This window comes from Eulemur rufifrons, chromosome 4 (assembly GCF_041146395.1).
Source record: "Eulemur rufifrons isolate Redbay chromosome 4, OSU_ERuf_1, whole genome shotgun sequence".
NCBI lineage: Eukaryota > Metazoa > Chordata > Mammalia > Primates > Lemuridae > Eulemur > Eulemur rufifrons.
Genome location: NC_090986.1, coordinates 48,104,079 through 48,119,299, shown reverse-complemented (window position 1 = coordinate 48,119,299; position 15,221 = coordinate 48,104,079). Strand labels below are relative to the sequence as shown.

Sequence of the window (15,221 nt, the reverse complement as noted above, 5' to 3'; positions counted from 1 at the left end):
TTTCATAAATTTTAATTTAATTTGTGCAATCATGAAAAGACCAATGATAGTTTAAAGTTATTTAAATAATAAGAATATGCATATACCATTAGAATAGAACATATTATTACAAGTACAATATTTGCAAGTTAATTTTTATGATACCAAAGCCTCTCCTGTAACACCACGATGACTGATGTGAACCTGGGTGAACATTAGTGTACCTTGTTTCTATATCTAGAATTGATTGCAACAAAATATAAGAGAATAGAACATTTTAACTACACAAATTATTTTCTCTATGTTAACAAGTGTTCAGGAATCAGCAGACATGCCTACGTTTAATACAGTGGCAACTTTTCATTTTTATCCTTCTTAAGGTTATTAGGAATAAATGACAAAATGCACCTTGAATTTCATAGCTTAGGATCAAGGGGAAAACCAATAATCAAATATTTGTCTCAGAAATCTTCACAGGAGAGATAACCAGTATGAATGGTTGGCACATTTTAAAAACTTAAATCAATATCCAAGGGGTTCTGGGTATCTCCTATCTCACAAATATGAATACTGACTTCATGACCATAGGGCACTTAGCCAAAGAGAAGCAGAAATAAAAATCATAACTGATAACATTTTAAAAATAAAATTTGCATTTTGGAGAACAATTTTTCTCCACATGCCACCCATGTTCAACCATCACTATCGATATAATCCAAAATTTAATAGTTGAAAATATATTAAAGTTTTTACTTGTTTCACATTAGTTAACATTTGCTCCCTTCACTTTAAATTGCATTTCTCTTTTTGACTGTTCTAAATATCATCAATTCTGTGACTGCCTTGTGCATTTTACATGACATAATAGCATTTCGGTAATGGTTGTAGTGGATTACTCAAAAATGAAAAGTAATCATAAATATAATATAGTGTCTCTAAATGGTTTGGAATAGAAGCAATTCCCTTTGCACTGCAAAAATACATGTACACACGTAAGTACAGCATGCACTCACATTTTCAATGTATAAATTCTTCAATATATACACAAATGTATATATAAGCAAATACTCTAGATTATGAAAAGTTAGGATGTTTAAAGCTCTAAAATGAAAATTTAATTTAGAAAATAAAATATGACTGTTTATTCAGAACCAAACTCTAGTACAACTCATACAGATTGTTTTATTACTTGAGGAAGCTGTCAAATGTAAATGGGTCACTATTTTTTTTTTTTTACTTTAACATTTTTATTTATCTTCCCTCCCCCCTCCCCCCAAAAAAGCACACAGGGGCTAAGAAAATTAATTCCCCAAATGCTGTCAAACGGGTTGGGAAGCAGCAATAAACAGCTTACTGTAAAGCCTCCAGCTACAATAAAACAGCTGTCAATAAGTGGGCTGAGAGTTGCACTGTGCAAAAACAAGTCCTCTGGATATGATGATATGAAAAGGAGAGGAGCTGACATTTCCTGTTCCTATAAGCTAAGGCAGTAGTTCTCAAAGTGTGGTCCTTGGACTAGCAGCCTCAGTATCACCTAGGAACTTTTTAGCAGTGTAGATTTCCAGGCCTGACCCCAGTGGTATCAAATTAGAACCTCTGGGGTAGGGACAAACAATGCATGTTTTAAGAAGTTCTTCAGGTGATTCTGAGATACCTTACAATTTGAGAAATAATGTTATATTTTAAAATTATATCCACTGGTGATGATACTGGTTTTCTTTTAGGCAAATATACCAATGTACCTTATCATTTAAAGCCTTAATGCAATTATGTTGTCATCCTCTTGGCCTTTATGGATGGGGGTGTGTGTGTGTGTGTGTGTGTGTGTTTATAAATAAATACCAAGACATAATCTTTTGCTAAAAAAATAAATAAATAAGAAAAAAAATCTCAATCTGTGAAGGCTAAGGGCACTTCCAAAAATTTGTAAAAAATGAAAGCTTAGTAGAATATAGCAAATGAGGAATATAATTTACAATTGTTTCTTTGCAGGTTAACACAAGAGAAAAAGAGCAAGGGGAAAAAAGACAAAATAGGAATCCATGCATCACAAACAAACCCATGCTGTAAAAGACACTGTGTTTTCACTGTATAGGCAATACAAATTCGTGATATTTAACTTTGTTAACCCTTTATTCAAGAATCTTGCATTTAGTCCAGATATCAATTAGCAGCATAAAGTGAAAGAGGGTTTCTGGAATAGCAACTGTGTCCACTCACAAAATCTTCACAGATTATATGTAAGTTTATAAATTACTTTGAAAGCTTTTGTAATAATAAACATTACTTCTTCAAAATTGTGTAGCTTTGAGAGTACATTTTATATAAAAACCACTAGTTCAAGTGAAGGAGATAAAAAAAGTTTTTACTTTTTAGTTTAACTAGAATAACTTTAGGTAACAATTATATAGATCAATGAAAACACATTTTTAAAGGGTAGTATATACGTTCTTCATTCATAAAAAATATGCTTATTTTTCCTAAAATTATGCATATTGCTCTGTATATCACCACCACCTCTCTACCTACTTCCAATATTCCTTTTCTCCAACATCACAATTTTTCTTTTTCAGCATGAAAACTTATAAAAGGTATAAGCAAAGCCATTTCAATAGCTATTTAATAGTGAATTACAGCTTCATTTGAACATTGGAATGCCTACAGGAGAACTATAAAGTGACACATGGTCACAAGGAATGTCTAAAATGCACTTTCGTTCCAGTTAGAGAATTACTCAGCATCCTATGTGAAAGATTACATCACACAAACAAATACTTTTATGACTGACTAAGCCCCAATGATAGATCTTTTCCATACCTTGCTGAAATGCACTTAACATTTATGTCACTATACTATATATAGGCTCAACTTTTGGGGGAGAAGTCAGAAAAAGTGGGTCTATATAGGAATGCAAATACCCACCATATTTATATGAAAAGAGAGATGATATAAAAGTATATCAGATTATTTCTTTAGAAAACAAATGTCAGATTTTACATGGATGTTTTAAATCATATTAGTTTCTTCAAGATAATTATGAAAATCATCAAATACCATAAGTATATTGTAAGCGACCTTCACAATAAAAGCAAATAACAAAATCATATTTTCTTTCTTTCCATTAAAATAGCAATGTTTTAATTAAACCCCTTTAGTTTCATAAATTATTTTTCTTATCATAATTCACTATTTAATAACTTTTAAAAACTGTTACTAAGTCTGAACAATTTCTAAATTTTAAAACATTCTCTTTTCAAATGTTAATAAAGTTAAAACAAAAAAGTAGTTATTCGAACTTTTACTTAGATGTAATAATCTCATATCCTCCTTTATAATTTGTATGCTGATTTAAAATTTTCTTTTTATCCTGTGTATTTAAGCTGTAAGCATTTGTACTTTTAAAATGCTTTAGGTGTTTAATATTCTACTTTAAGAAATGGAAATTTTAGTTGTATACTCATAGACGTTATACTTAATATTCTGGGAGTATCTGTGTGACTCACTGTCAAAATTATTTTTATAAATATCTTATTATCACAAAGCCTTAAAGTCATTCCAGAGCAATAAATAATAGATGTTAAGGGGAAAACATTTTCAATAAGACACTAAGACACACTACTACTCCACCCTGGCCTATAAAGAAAAACTCTTGATTCTCCAAAGACTAATCAATGACTGCAAGTTAATTTTGCTTTACTTGATTTCCTAAAATCTATATGTTCCTTATTTTTAAAAAGTACAGATGGGCCATCACCACAGATGGACTCTTTACTAACAAAGATTGAACTTGCATTACGAAATCCTAGAAAGTTGGTGTGGTGAGAGCTAATCACAAAAGAGCAAGCAAATGAACTTAAATGCTAGTTGCTCCAGAGCAACTATCATTAAATAAAAGGTATCTTTGGCTGTACTACCAGCTTGATCCTTCCCTCCCCCCTTTCCTTGCTACTGCGGGATTGGCACCTGGCCAGCACAAGCGACATGATACCCTAGTGCCATCTACAGGCTATTATCGATATTCAAATTTTGTGGCAACAGACAAGCACCAGTGAAATAAATTAGACAGCGCTGCATTTAAATCTTTATTAACAAGGAATTATTAGACCTAAGAAAAACTAATTCTGGATTTGGTTGAAATATGAGTTTCTCAGTCTCTTAATCCCTCTTCATACGGCATATTTCACAGTTTAAAATGAGTTATGACAGATCACTTATGCATTACTAAGATGAGAGAATATTTACAGTGGATTCATTCTTTTCTCTATAAATCAGTTATATTAGGCAGAAAGCATTCCTTTTTTTTTCTTTTTTTTTGAAAGAGTATTTGGCCATTGTGGACACTAAAAATCTTTCTATTAAATACCCAATTTAATATATTACAATAAAACAATTTGAAATCAAAGAGAAGACTTCCTATATGGCTTAGTTGCAATCTATCAACGATCATGTGCTTCACAGCTGATGTACATTTAATATTCTACTATCTTGTTCAGAGACTAAAAAAAAAAAAAAAAAAATTAACCCCTTTAGCAACCACAGCTCCGACCGTAATTGCAGTCAGACCTTCAAATGTCATTTAAAACTTGAGATTTGAAGGTGACTTTTCAGATCAAAAGGTAATGTGAAAATCTTGAAGCAGTCAATTTGGAAACCCCAGGAGTAGAATTTGGCATATCGGGACAGGTTTTCCTCTTCAGCAAACATTATCTTGGGACATTTTGGAATAATTTCCTCTTTTCATCTTTTGCCATTTGAAGGAAACTGGGAGGTTAAATAATTCTCGGAACTCAGACATTTCAAAGCTGTTCTAAAAATTCTCGACTGAGCCCCAGAGGAATCGAAAAGGGGTCAAGTTTTTTTTTTCCTCTTTGTAACTAAGCTAAAGTTAGGCCAAAACAATAGACACACTGGCACATTAATACTGGTTGACTGGGCACTTGTATGCAGTACTTATAGACCAGTAAAAGTGCTCGTTTACCTGTCTGGTGTGTAAGGGGCCCTTTGTCTTGAAGCCTCCTTGGGAACTGCACTCTGAGGCACTGAAGTGATCTGAACTAGTGGAAGAGCGTTTGGAAAGGGTGTCACAACCCCCGACAAAGGTGTTGTCCAAAGGGAGCTCCTGAATCACATGATGCTTTTTCACAGAAACTGGAGTGTCTGGTTTGAGATGAAAAGCAGGCTGTGGAGAAGCAGATTTGTAGTGCTTGGCCAGGTCAGGGCTGTTAGGCTTGAAGGTTGTTGGAGGTGCTGGGCCCCAGTCAAATCTTCCTATACTCTGCTCCTCCAGCTCAGCCGGGAGGCTTATTGTCCCATTGATAGGTTCATGAACTGCATCGTCGGGTTTGGACTCTTCAATAGTAACAAAGTTCAAAAGAGAGCTCTTGGGAGACTTTCTTTTCTTCCTTTTCTTTTTCTTGTTTTGTTTGTTCTCCTGGTTTGGGGACATCCATTCGGCACCTTGCTTGCTCCTCTGAGCTGCTTTGAACCTTGATGCATGGCGACAGCGCACCAGAACGGTGACAAAGATCACAACTATGACCACCATGGCGCCTGCGATGATGGCAATCATGATGGTGAGATAGTCCTCATTTTGGTAGGGTTGGCTACTATCCCCTATGTTCCTGTCCAACGGAGTCTCCATAGTCCTGCGGATCAAGTCATAGATATAGGAGGCATTTCCAGCAGTGTCATTAACATAAAGAAATACAAGCACAAGTGTGTGCAAAGACTTAGGGTACCCCAGGTCACTTATGTTGACTACCAAACGGTGCAAGCCAACATCAGTAGGTGCTGGTTTTTCTTCCAAAGTGATGTTACCTGTTACTGGATCAATCCGAAATAAGCCTTTGTTGTTTCCACTCACTATTGTGTACTTAAGTTCAGCGTTCATTCCAGTGTCGATATCCACTGCAAAAACTTCTGCTACCACGGAGCCAGGAATGGCTGAGAGGGGCACCAACTTAAAGGAAGTGTTAGACGGCGGAGAAATGACAACTGGGCTATTGTCATTGACATCCATGACATTGATGGTTACTTTTGCAGTAGAGGAACGAGGTGGTTGTCCTCCATCAGTGGCTTTGACATCAAAAGTGTAGGAACTCTGCTGCTCTCTATCAAATGAGACATTTGACTTTATGACTCCAGAATAGGGATCCAACACAAAATTATCATTGTCATTCAGAATGGAAAGAGTCACAGCCTTATTCTCTCCGGCATCTGCATCTGTCACTGTGATCACCCCCACAGTACTATACTTTGGCAGATTCTCAGACACAAAAAATTGAAAATGATTATGAGTAAACTTGGGGCTATTGTCATTCTCATCCAGAACAGTAACTATCACAGCCGCTTGGCTTTGGAGGGGAGGGGTCCCATTGTCCCTGGCAGTTACTGTAAAAATGAATCGTTCTTGTTCTTCTCTGTCAAAGACTCTGGAGGCTGTCAAAACTCCTGTCTTCCGGTCCAGATCAAAGAAGGAGGCATTCGGTCCAAGCTGATAAACAATGTCTGCATTTTTCCCACTGTCTTCATCTGTGGCACTAATAGTTGTTAAGTATAACCCACGTCGGTTGTTTTCAGAAACTGACAGCTCAATTACAGGCTGGTTGAAAATTGGTGGGTTGTCATTTTCATCCTCAAGCTTAACCCTTACCAGGGCAGTCTGATTTAAACTGGGCTTCCCAGAATCAGAGGCAACAATTTTAAAGCTGAATTCTTTGGTGCCCTCATAGTCCAACAAAGAAGAGGTCTCTAACAAATATTGGTTGTCATATACTGCCTTCAAATGAAATGGGACCTCTCTTTCAATAAAACAGATCACTTTGCCATTCACATCTGTGTCCTTATCTGAAACTGTAATTAGGGCAATCTTTGTATTGATGGGATCTTTCTCAGATAAATACACGGTGCCATTGATGGGACTTATAATGTACCTGAGGTCTATGTTAGGAGGGTTATCATTTACATCGGTGACATTGATGGTAACCGTTGCTCGAGCAGGAGTGGAGCTGCCATCACTGGCCAGCACTGTCACTTTGTGAATGGCTGTCTCCTCTCTATCTAAGGACCTCTGAACTGTAATCAGCCCAGTAGTATTATTTAAAGCAAACAGTCTTTTGGTTGCAGGGGCAACCTGGGCACCAAAAATGTACCGGATTTCAGCATTACTGCCTATATCTGCATCAGTGGCATGGAGCTGAATTACAGAGGTACCTACGGGAGCATTCTCCGGAATATGCACCTCCACTTGACCCTCTTTAAACACTGGCCTGTTGTCATTTACATCACTTACTGTGACCTGCAGTATAGCCGTGCTGGATTTCTGTGGAGTGCCTCCATCCTCTACTTTGATTTTCATCACATAGGTATCTTTCTGTTCTCTGTCCAAGTTTTGCTGAACAATCAATTGTGGCCACTTCTCTCCCTCCGGAGTTTCCACGATATCCAGTCCAAAAACACTCTGCCCATTTAACAATTCATAATGCTGTACACCATTGAAGCCTGTGTCAGGATCTGTTGCTGATGGAATTGGAAAGCGGCTGTTGATCAAAGTGTTTTCTGGAATGGAAATATTGATGACAGGAGATGGAAACATGGGGGCATTATCATTGGTATCCTTGACAATTATTTTTATTTTGATCAGCCTGAAAAAGTCATTGGGGAGGATCACGACCTCAAGTTCAAAGAAACACTCATTCTCCTCAGCGTAAGAGGCTCCAGCACAGAGTTTTTCTCTGTCTATTCTATTGGAGGTTGTGAAAATTTCTCCAGTGCTGCTGGATACTTTCACCAAAGGGGCATCCCCAGCTTTAGAAACCAGTCTGTAGACAAGGCTGGCACTGGTCCCTGTGGCAGCATTGATGTGAGAAATGTTCAGATCCTTTGGTATGTTTCCTATGGGCACATTTTCAGGCAATTCCTCTCTAATAGTGTATATAAGTTCTTGAGCTATTGCGGAATCCAGCCTTAAACAGGCAATCAGAGCAGCCAACAGGTAAAAATCCCTCAGGTCCATGATAATGTATTTATTTTCTTTTCCTGGATTTTAGGGCTTAAAGGTTTCCACTGAGGAATGATGCACGAATTGCAAGAGGAAGCGTGCATGGACTGGAGGATGCATTACATCTCATCACTTATTTGGAGACAGCCACTGTCAACACAATCGTATAGACAATATTATTCTTCAGTAAATAAAAACACACCATCACAAAATATCACAACGTATTTTCCACTACATATTAGTAAACATGGCAGTTTGCTCTGCCACTGTTTGCAAGTTAACTCTGTGGATAAAAACACTAAATATCCCCTGCTTGTTGCATTTGCCCAGAGAAAATGAAATTTTCTACTTTTGAATTAAAGACAGCTGCTATTTTTACCTGTATTCACCCACGTTGTGTTTTAGATTACTATTTTAATTCAAAACATGCATTCTTGTTCTCCTCTTCCCCTCCCCCTGTCTTACCCATCTCCTGGCCTCTAACCCACCTCCCTCAGTTTTTTTAGGTGCAAGTGAAAAACCCTAAGTATTTAGCTGTGGTTCCTCTAATTGCTTTGTCACATGTCAAATGTGTTTTCTTCTCTGCTACACTGAGTCATCTCTTTTTTCTAAAAAGACTACCGTTCTTTCCTCCCAGTTCTTCAACTGCCTTCTAATGCAATCTTACTGGGAAACGGCATCCGGACATGCTGCTGCAGCATCAGAAGCAATAGTCACCGGCCACTACATATCCTCATTGCCTAAAAGCACAATACCAAGACTTCAAATTTCTTACCCAGAGCTTGCTCTCCTTTCTCCATATTGACACATTATTCCCATTAGGATTAATAAACACATTAAAACTTTTAAAAATGTATAACATAGCATTCCTTGTCCTAGACGTGGAAGAGAGTGCCGAGATGTAAGTGAAACGCAGCTAACATTCCCATGTAACACCACAATATTTTCTACTGAGCATAAAAGAGAGAGAAAAAAAAAAGGCAATTTCTTAATCCTGATCTCTGGTTAGAATATTAGTAACATTTGCCACATATAAATACTGCAAAGCGATAATGCAGGTAAAAAGGCTTCTGCTTAGATCCTCCCTTAACTGCAATTTAAATGGGTGCAAAGGCTCCAGGCAGCTACCTACTTGAGTAGGACTGGTCAGTTCTCAGGCTCTAATCTTATCTGCATTAGGCTGCACAGTAGCTGATGCCCGCGATTAGTTCCGGCAGAGATGCAGGTAGGGATGCAGATACAGCCGAGTAGGTGAGCTCTGCCCCAACCGTCCACCCAATTACAAACATCCCTTGTCTACACCGAGGACATATCTAAACACAGAATTTACAATTGTGCATGCAAAACTTTACACTTACGTTAGTTGCCTCAACCTTTCCCCTTTCCCAGTATGCTGCAGTTAGGAATGATTTGTTCCAACACATAGAAAGCCATGCATCTGGTAGCACCAGTTTGGGGAGAAATCAGAAGCAGGGAAACGTTTCCTCCTTGTAAAATGTGTTGCTTCGGGCTGGCAAATTAGCAACTCCAGAGAACAAATTCACAGATTTGTCGTTAGTCATTCTCTCCACGTTTCGTCTCTATTACCCACTGGGTCTGGGTTCTTCTGGGTATTTAACACACATACAACATCCAGTTGCACTTCTTCAGCTCAGGGGTATTTTCCACAGCATCAAGCATACCATTTCCACCCGATGTCAATACTGCTTAAGTCTCTAACTTCTTGCAGGAAACGTCAGAGTTGGGGTGATGGTGATTCTCTGGCTGCTCTCAGGGTGACAGTTGCCCAGAAATTCCTAATCGGTAGTCTCTTTCGTGCTTCAGAGACTCTAAGGCGCTCCTTCCTGTCTCGAAAGCTCTCCCTCTCTCTCTTCTCCTCTGCCCCTCTCTCCTTCTCTCTCTCCTCTCTCCTCTCTCTGAACTGAATTTCTTGATATAACTCTCAATAAGCCCAGAGGGAGGGCGTGACGGCCTAGGCCACGCCCCCGGCCCCTGATTGGCCTGCATCTTGCGGTGCGGGCGGCCGCAGCCGGCGCGAGGGAGGGGGCGCGGAACAAGGCGCTGACTGTCTCCCAGCTTCCCCTCCTCAGCGCCCCCTCGGCAGCCGCGAAAACCCGGAGATCTGATCCCGGCCACGGGAGAGCCGGGTTCCAGGAGGTGCACTGAGCATGCCCAGCAGGCGCTGGCCGGGGAGCGAAGCGCTGGCGCTCCCAAGGCCCGCTCGGAAGCGGCGCTCGCAGGCAGGCGCTTGCGGGGCAGCGAACCGCCGAGCCCGGGTGGTCTGGCAGGCGTGGGCGGCGCGGGAGCCCGGCGGGGCGCGCAAGCACGGATCGGGGGAGCCTGGGGCATCGCCATTGGCGGATAGGGGTCACCGAGGCGGCTTGTGTCTGGGCGCACGTTTCGCACTTTTGCTTGCTAAGTGGAGGGGCCGAAATGCACAGATGGGGGAGTCTACCCGTGATCCGAGGCGCGAGAAGCATTGCCACCCCTCGGTGGGGAGCACGGGCCAGCAGATGCCCGGAGCGCGTGAGAGGGACAACACGCCCGGCGCTGCACACAGAGGCTTTTGCTGGCGGGGACGTTGGAAAGAAGGGCGGACAGGGCGGATAGTGAAAGGTGGGGACAGCGGATTTTTGAATCTCAATCGAGACAGGAAAGAAAATTAACGTGAGCACTTCCAACATGCAGGGTCACGGAAACTGCCAAGGAAAGAAAAAGTAGCAGCCTGTGGGATCCCTGTGGTCAGTCCCGACCAGTCCGCTGTGCGTGCGAATTCTCCTCTCGCTCAGCAGGACTGGCCGCGATGGCCCATCGTGGCCGTCCCTGCACTACTGGTCCTGCAGCGCCCCGAAACCTGAGAACCCGGGCTGGCCCTGACTGGAGGCTGCCGCAAAATCCGCTTCCAGCTCACCTAACTGCAAACTTTGCTTCCGAGAGACTGGAAGAAAGGAATCCCATACAGCTGCTTCCCAAGCTGTGAACGCTTCCTTTCCCCTATGCATGCTGATTGCAACTGTACTGTAATACTTGTCTTTTCCCCGTGCAATTCATTTCTCTCACTCCAGCTCTGTAGTATCCTCACGTTTCTTATTTTCATGCAAGAATTGGATGGAATGACTCCCGAAAGGATTGACCTTATTCCTCAAATATTGGCCCCCCCAAACACTACCTACATTTGATCTTTTAATATCAGTAAACCACGAAGGTTTGTGCAATGGTTGTGCCTACAACACAGATACCTGAGTAAAGTTTGAGGCATTAATATAGTGACAGTTTATTTGGAACAAAATAATGTATTTTTCTCAATGACCTATAAAGGTTGTTTAAGAAGGTCTTAGTGCACGATTGAATAACTTGTACTAACTTACAGGAGGAATGAAGGGCATTTATTTTAAACCTCTGTTCGTCATTTGTACAGGGATGTACATTGAAGGCTCTTCATGTACGTATGCATTGTGATGACTTATTTGAGAATACGTCTTGTTTTTGAATACATTGGTCTTCTCTTAAAATAATAACGTATTTTTAGGTGTTTAAGTTAAAAGTAAAAACAAAAGAAATTACTGATCAACCCCACCAACCTATATATTGTATATTTTATTTAACCAACTCCTTTGACATAATTTCCACACATGAAATTGTAGGTTCTTTTTTTATGCAAACTTTTCTTCGGGTGAATATTCACAGTAAAACTACAATGTCTAAAAGCCCACTGTAAAATCTATTAATCCCTTATATGTGAACTATAAAACACTTTTCTTGCAGGCAGTATGTTGGTATTGTTTTAAAATAGCCAAGCAACTCTGACTATAGTAACATTTTATCTGCTTAGAATATACAAAATTTAAGAATAAAAAGAACTGCTTAAATATCCAAAGTCAAGAGAAAAATATTACCTTATACAATACCATGAATTAAAGGACGATTCTATTATCTTGTAACAGTGAATGATCATTTTGCCATTCACAAAATCTACAATTAAAGCTAGTACATTGTTCCAATTCTCACCTACTTTATGCTCTGAACTATTTTTAAATAAATGAACCATCATTCTGATACATTTACAATAAACATAGCAGCACAGCCACTTTCCAGTTCATTTCATAAGCATCAGTTATATCATATTCTTATTCTAATCATACCGTAGTCATTTCAAAGTCATGTTGCAGTTGCAACACATAGCTTAGCAATAATTATTTAACATCATTATCAAGTGGAATTGTTTCTGTTTGCTAAGGGATAGCTTTACTTGTTAGAAGAACCCATTATTACATCTTAGTAGGAACAGAAGATGTAGGTTAGGGAAGAGAAAAAAGTCATCACATGATTTAATTTATGACTGTGAGACTTCAATTAAAGAAAACCACAGGTCAAAGCCCCAGAATGAAATATGTCTAGATTCTTTTTAAAGGATATTGAATATATTATAGAAATAGAGCTATTCAACTCAGGGCATTCTATCTTATAGGTGTTTATCTGACATATCTAAATTAGTGGAATTCCTCAATCATATCAGTTTTCCCTGTTAAAGCTAGAATAGTTGAGATTTGTTCGCCCTATTATATTCCAACTTCTAAACTCTAGAGTGAGAACTATTATTAGAGATCTTATTAATATTCCTAGAAGAAAATTAAATATAAAGGGTCATATTCATAACCCTGTCTATAACTTGAGGCTTTTGTCTAAAACATTATGTAAACCATTTGCATGACAGCTGTTAACAATCCACCTCTCCTATACTATTTTTTAAAGTTATATCTGCATAATTATGAATTAGGAAAATTTTAATTTTCATTTTTGTAAGGGAACATCTATTGGTATTATGCTGCATTTTATCATTTTTTTCTTTAGTGAATTTAATAAAGTATTAGATTTCCAATTACATGACTTCCAATATAGATCTCTCAATACATACTTATGTTAGACTTCCAATTAGATCTCTTTAACACTTATGTATCTTTATCAATGCATATTTTCTATAACAAGGAATTATGATGTTCTTGTCTGTGTTGCACCTGATCAGTACTTTAGGAATCATGCCATATGGGCTATAGTAAAATTGCCTTAGTGTTCTCTGCTGGTTATATAGGTCTAGGGATACTTGTGAAGCTAAGTCACCTTTGATCAGCTAACTAAAGACTGAAATGCTATCACAGATATAGACACAAACAGATATTGAATTAATGAAATTATTTTATATACCACAAATTTAATATTGTCTATTTGTATATTTAAACAATAATTTCCATGTAATGGTGTTTAATAACCTAAATTATTAAACAGTTCAGTTTGTTAATTGGATTTTCATCTATGATTTTCTAGTTTCCACTCAGCATTTTGAAATTACATTTCACACAGAGATTGTAAAGGCTTCTTCTGTAAGTTACACTTTATATAAAAGACATAGACTAAAGTATTTAGAATGATCAAATGACCTCCTCAAGGACTTCAAAGCTTATATTTTCAACTTCTAATATACTAGTTCTATATTCAAATCAGTTAAAAATTAAATAAAAAACACTTTTGTGCCTGTACTTCTAAAATTCCTTTAATCCAGATGTCTTATTGTGTCTAACAGACATTAATCAATCACAGGGGCTCTTAAGTCACAGCAGGTATTATTGTCCCTATTTCACTGAAGAGAATAGACTATTGCACTGTACTTGGGGAGGGGGGAGGTTGTGCTAAAAATGCTAATGGTTATTTGTATTATCACTGTTTAGAAAATGACAGTGTAGAATTTTAACACCACAAAAAGAAAATTAGCACCTTTTAAGGCTGTGCAAACTAGCAAAGTGGAGTAAGTTCCTTGAATAATTCTTTTGCTTCACTATTTATTATTAGCTCTTTCCTTTTGAATACCATTTTTTTCTTTTCACTCCTTTTCTTAAGGAAAACCTAGTCCAAAGTAATCAAATCACAAAGGAAAGCAGGTGACAACCTTCATTCTCTTTGAATGACTGAACTAAATTTATCCCAATTTGCTATAATTTTATGACTGACAACGATTATAAATGTCAGATTTGTAGCTCTAACAGTTATCACAATATAAACTGACATTTACCATTGCCAGTATTTTATCATGATTACTATATAAATAAAGAAAATATTGAATTCTCAAGTTTTGTTATTCCTCCTTTAAGATTTCAGATTATTTATAGACATAACTTTCATAATAAATGATTTCCTCATCACAGGTAGAGCTAAGCAATAATGTAGGAGAACATGAAAAAATGTTTTAAATATAGTATAAAGAGAATAAATATATATCATGTTTAATCTTAAAAGATTTGATTAATGTCATAATTTTCAGTGACATGCAATATGAAAAAGTTTCTATTTCTTGGGACTTTGTAACATTTATTTCTGTAGCTAAAAACTGTTAGATTAAAATATCAAGTATCTATTCAATCCAGATTTGTAAAGTGATAAATTTCCAAAGACATAGGAAAAGCATGCACATTGTTTGGAAGCACCTCTACTATTTACACTTAAAAATAGAGACAGAAAAATGTTGAGAAAAGAACACATTTTGAACACAATAATATTTCTCCAAAAATAATTAGGAAAATTATTTTTTTTAGATATTAGGATTTTTTTAAATATAAATAAATATAGTACAATAAGTTTTAAAATTCTTTCATTACATTTCAAATATGTTGTAGAAAACTTCATGTTATCCAAAACAGCATTACTTTGGGAACTTTTATTTCCTGTTTCTCTGACCAACCCTTCTTCATTCTTTTTTTTTAATAAACTCACATGATATTCTTCTAGAAGCCCAATTTGTTACATAATGTGCTTATAAATAGACTTACAAATATAGGGCAAGATGGATAAGCCTCATTTTTCTCTTATAGTCTCTTCTTAGGAACCAAATTCCACTTACAGTCCCCCTCTAATTGAATTAGGATGAGTCAGGGAGACAATGTATATTGTTGACTTCTGTACCACTGGCTTAACTCCGTATCACTGATAACGCCTAAGTGATGGAGATGGGAATTGCTCAGCCTTTAAATGATACTATTATACTTTGCTGGGTATTAATATCACTCTGCTTACAAAAATTACGTGTGTATTTATACATAAATATTGTTTAAAATAGTTTTTGCATAAATGAAAATCTCAATTCTGTAGTGTCCACTATTATAAGCCTTTAAATGGTCCTACAATGGACATCTTTTCGGTCTCATGCCTATGAATTTACTGTACTTCAGCCACACATTGGTGAAACATTCAGCAA

General features: G+C 37.6%; 1 protein-coding gene across 4 annotated transcripts in view; it reads right to left on the bottom strand.

Annotated features, from left to right (window-relative positions):
* The window catches only part of PCDH9 (protocadherin 9), an 862,890-nt gene extending 852,989 nt beyond the window's left edge, over window positions 1–9,901 (bottom strand). For all 4 annotated transcript variants that reach the window (XM_069467171.1, XM_069467173.1, XM_069467172.1 and 1 more), the window contains exons 1-2: window positions 9,337–9,901; window positions 4,958–8,128 (exon numbers count right to left, since the gene is read on the bottom strand). In XM_069467171.1, the coding sequence (XP_069323272.1) occupies window positions 4,958–7,993 (3,036 nt within the window). In that variant the 5' untranslated portion in view covers window positions 7,994–8,128; window positions 9,337–9,901. The remainder of the gene's footprint in view (window positions 1–4,957; window positions 8,129–9,336) is intronic.
* Between the last annotated feature and the right edge of the window lie 5,320 nt (window positions 9,902–15,221).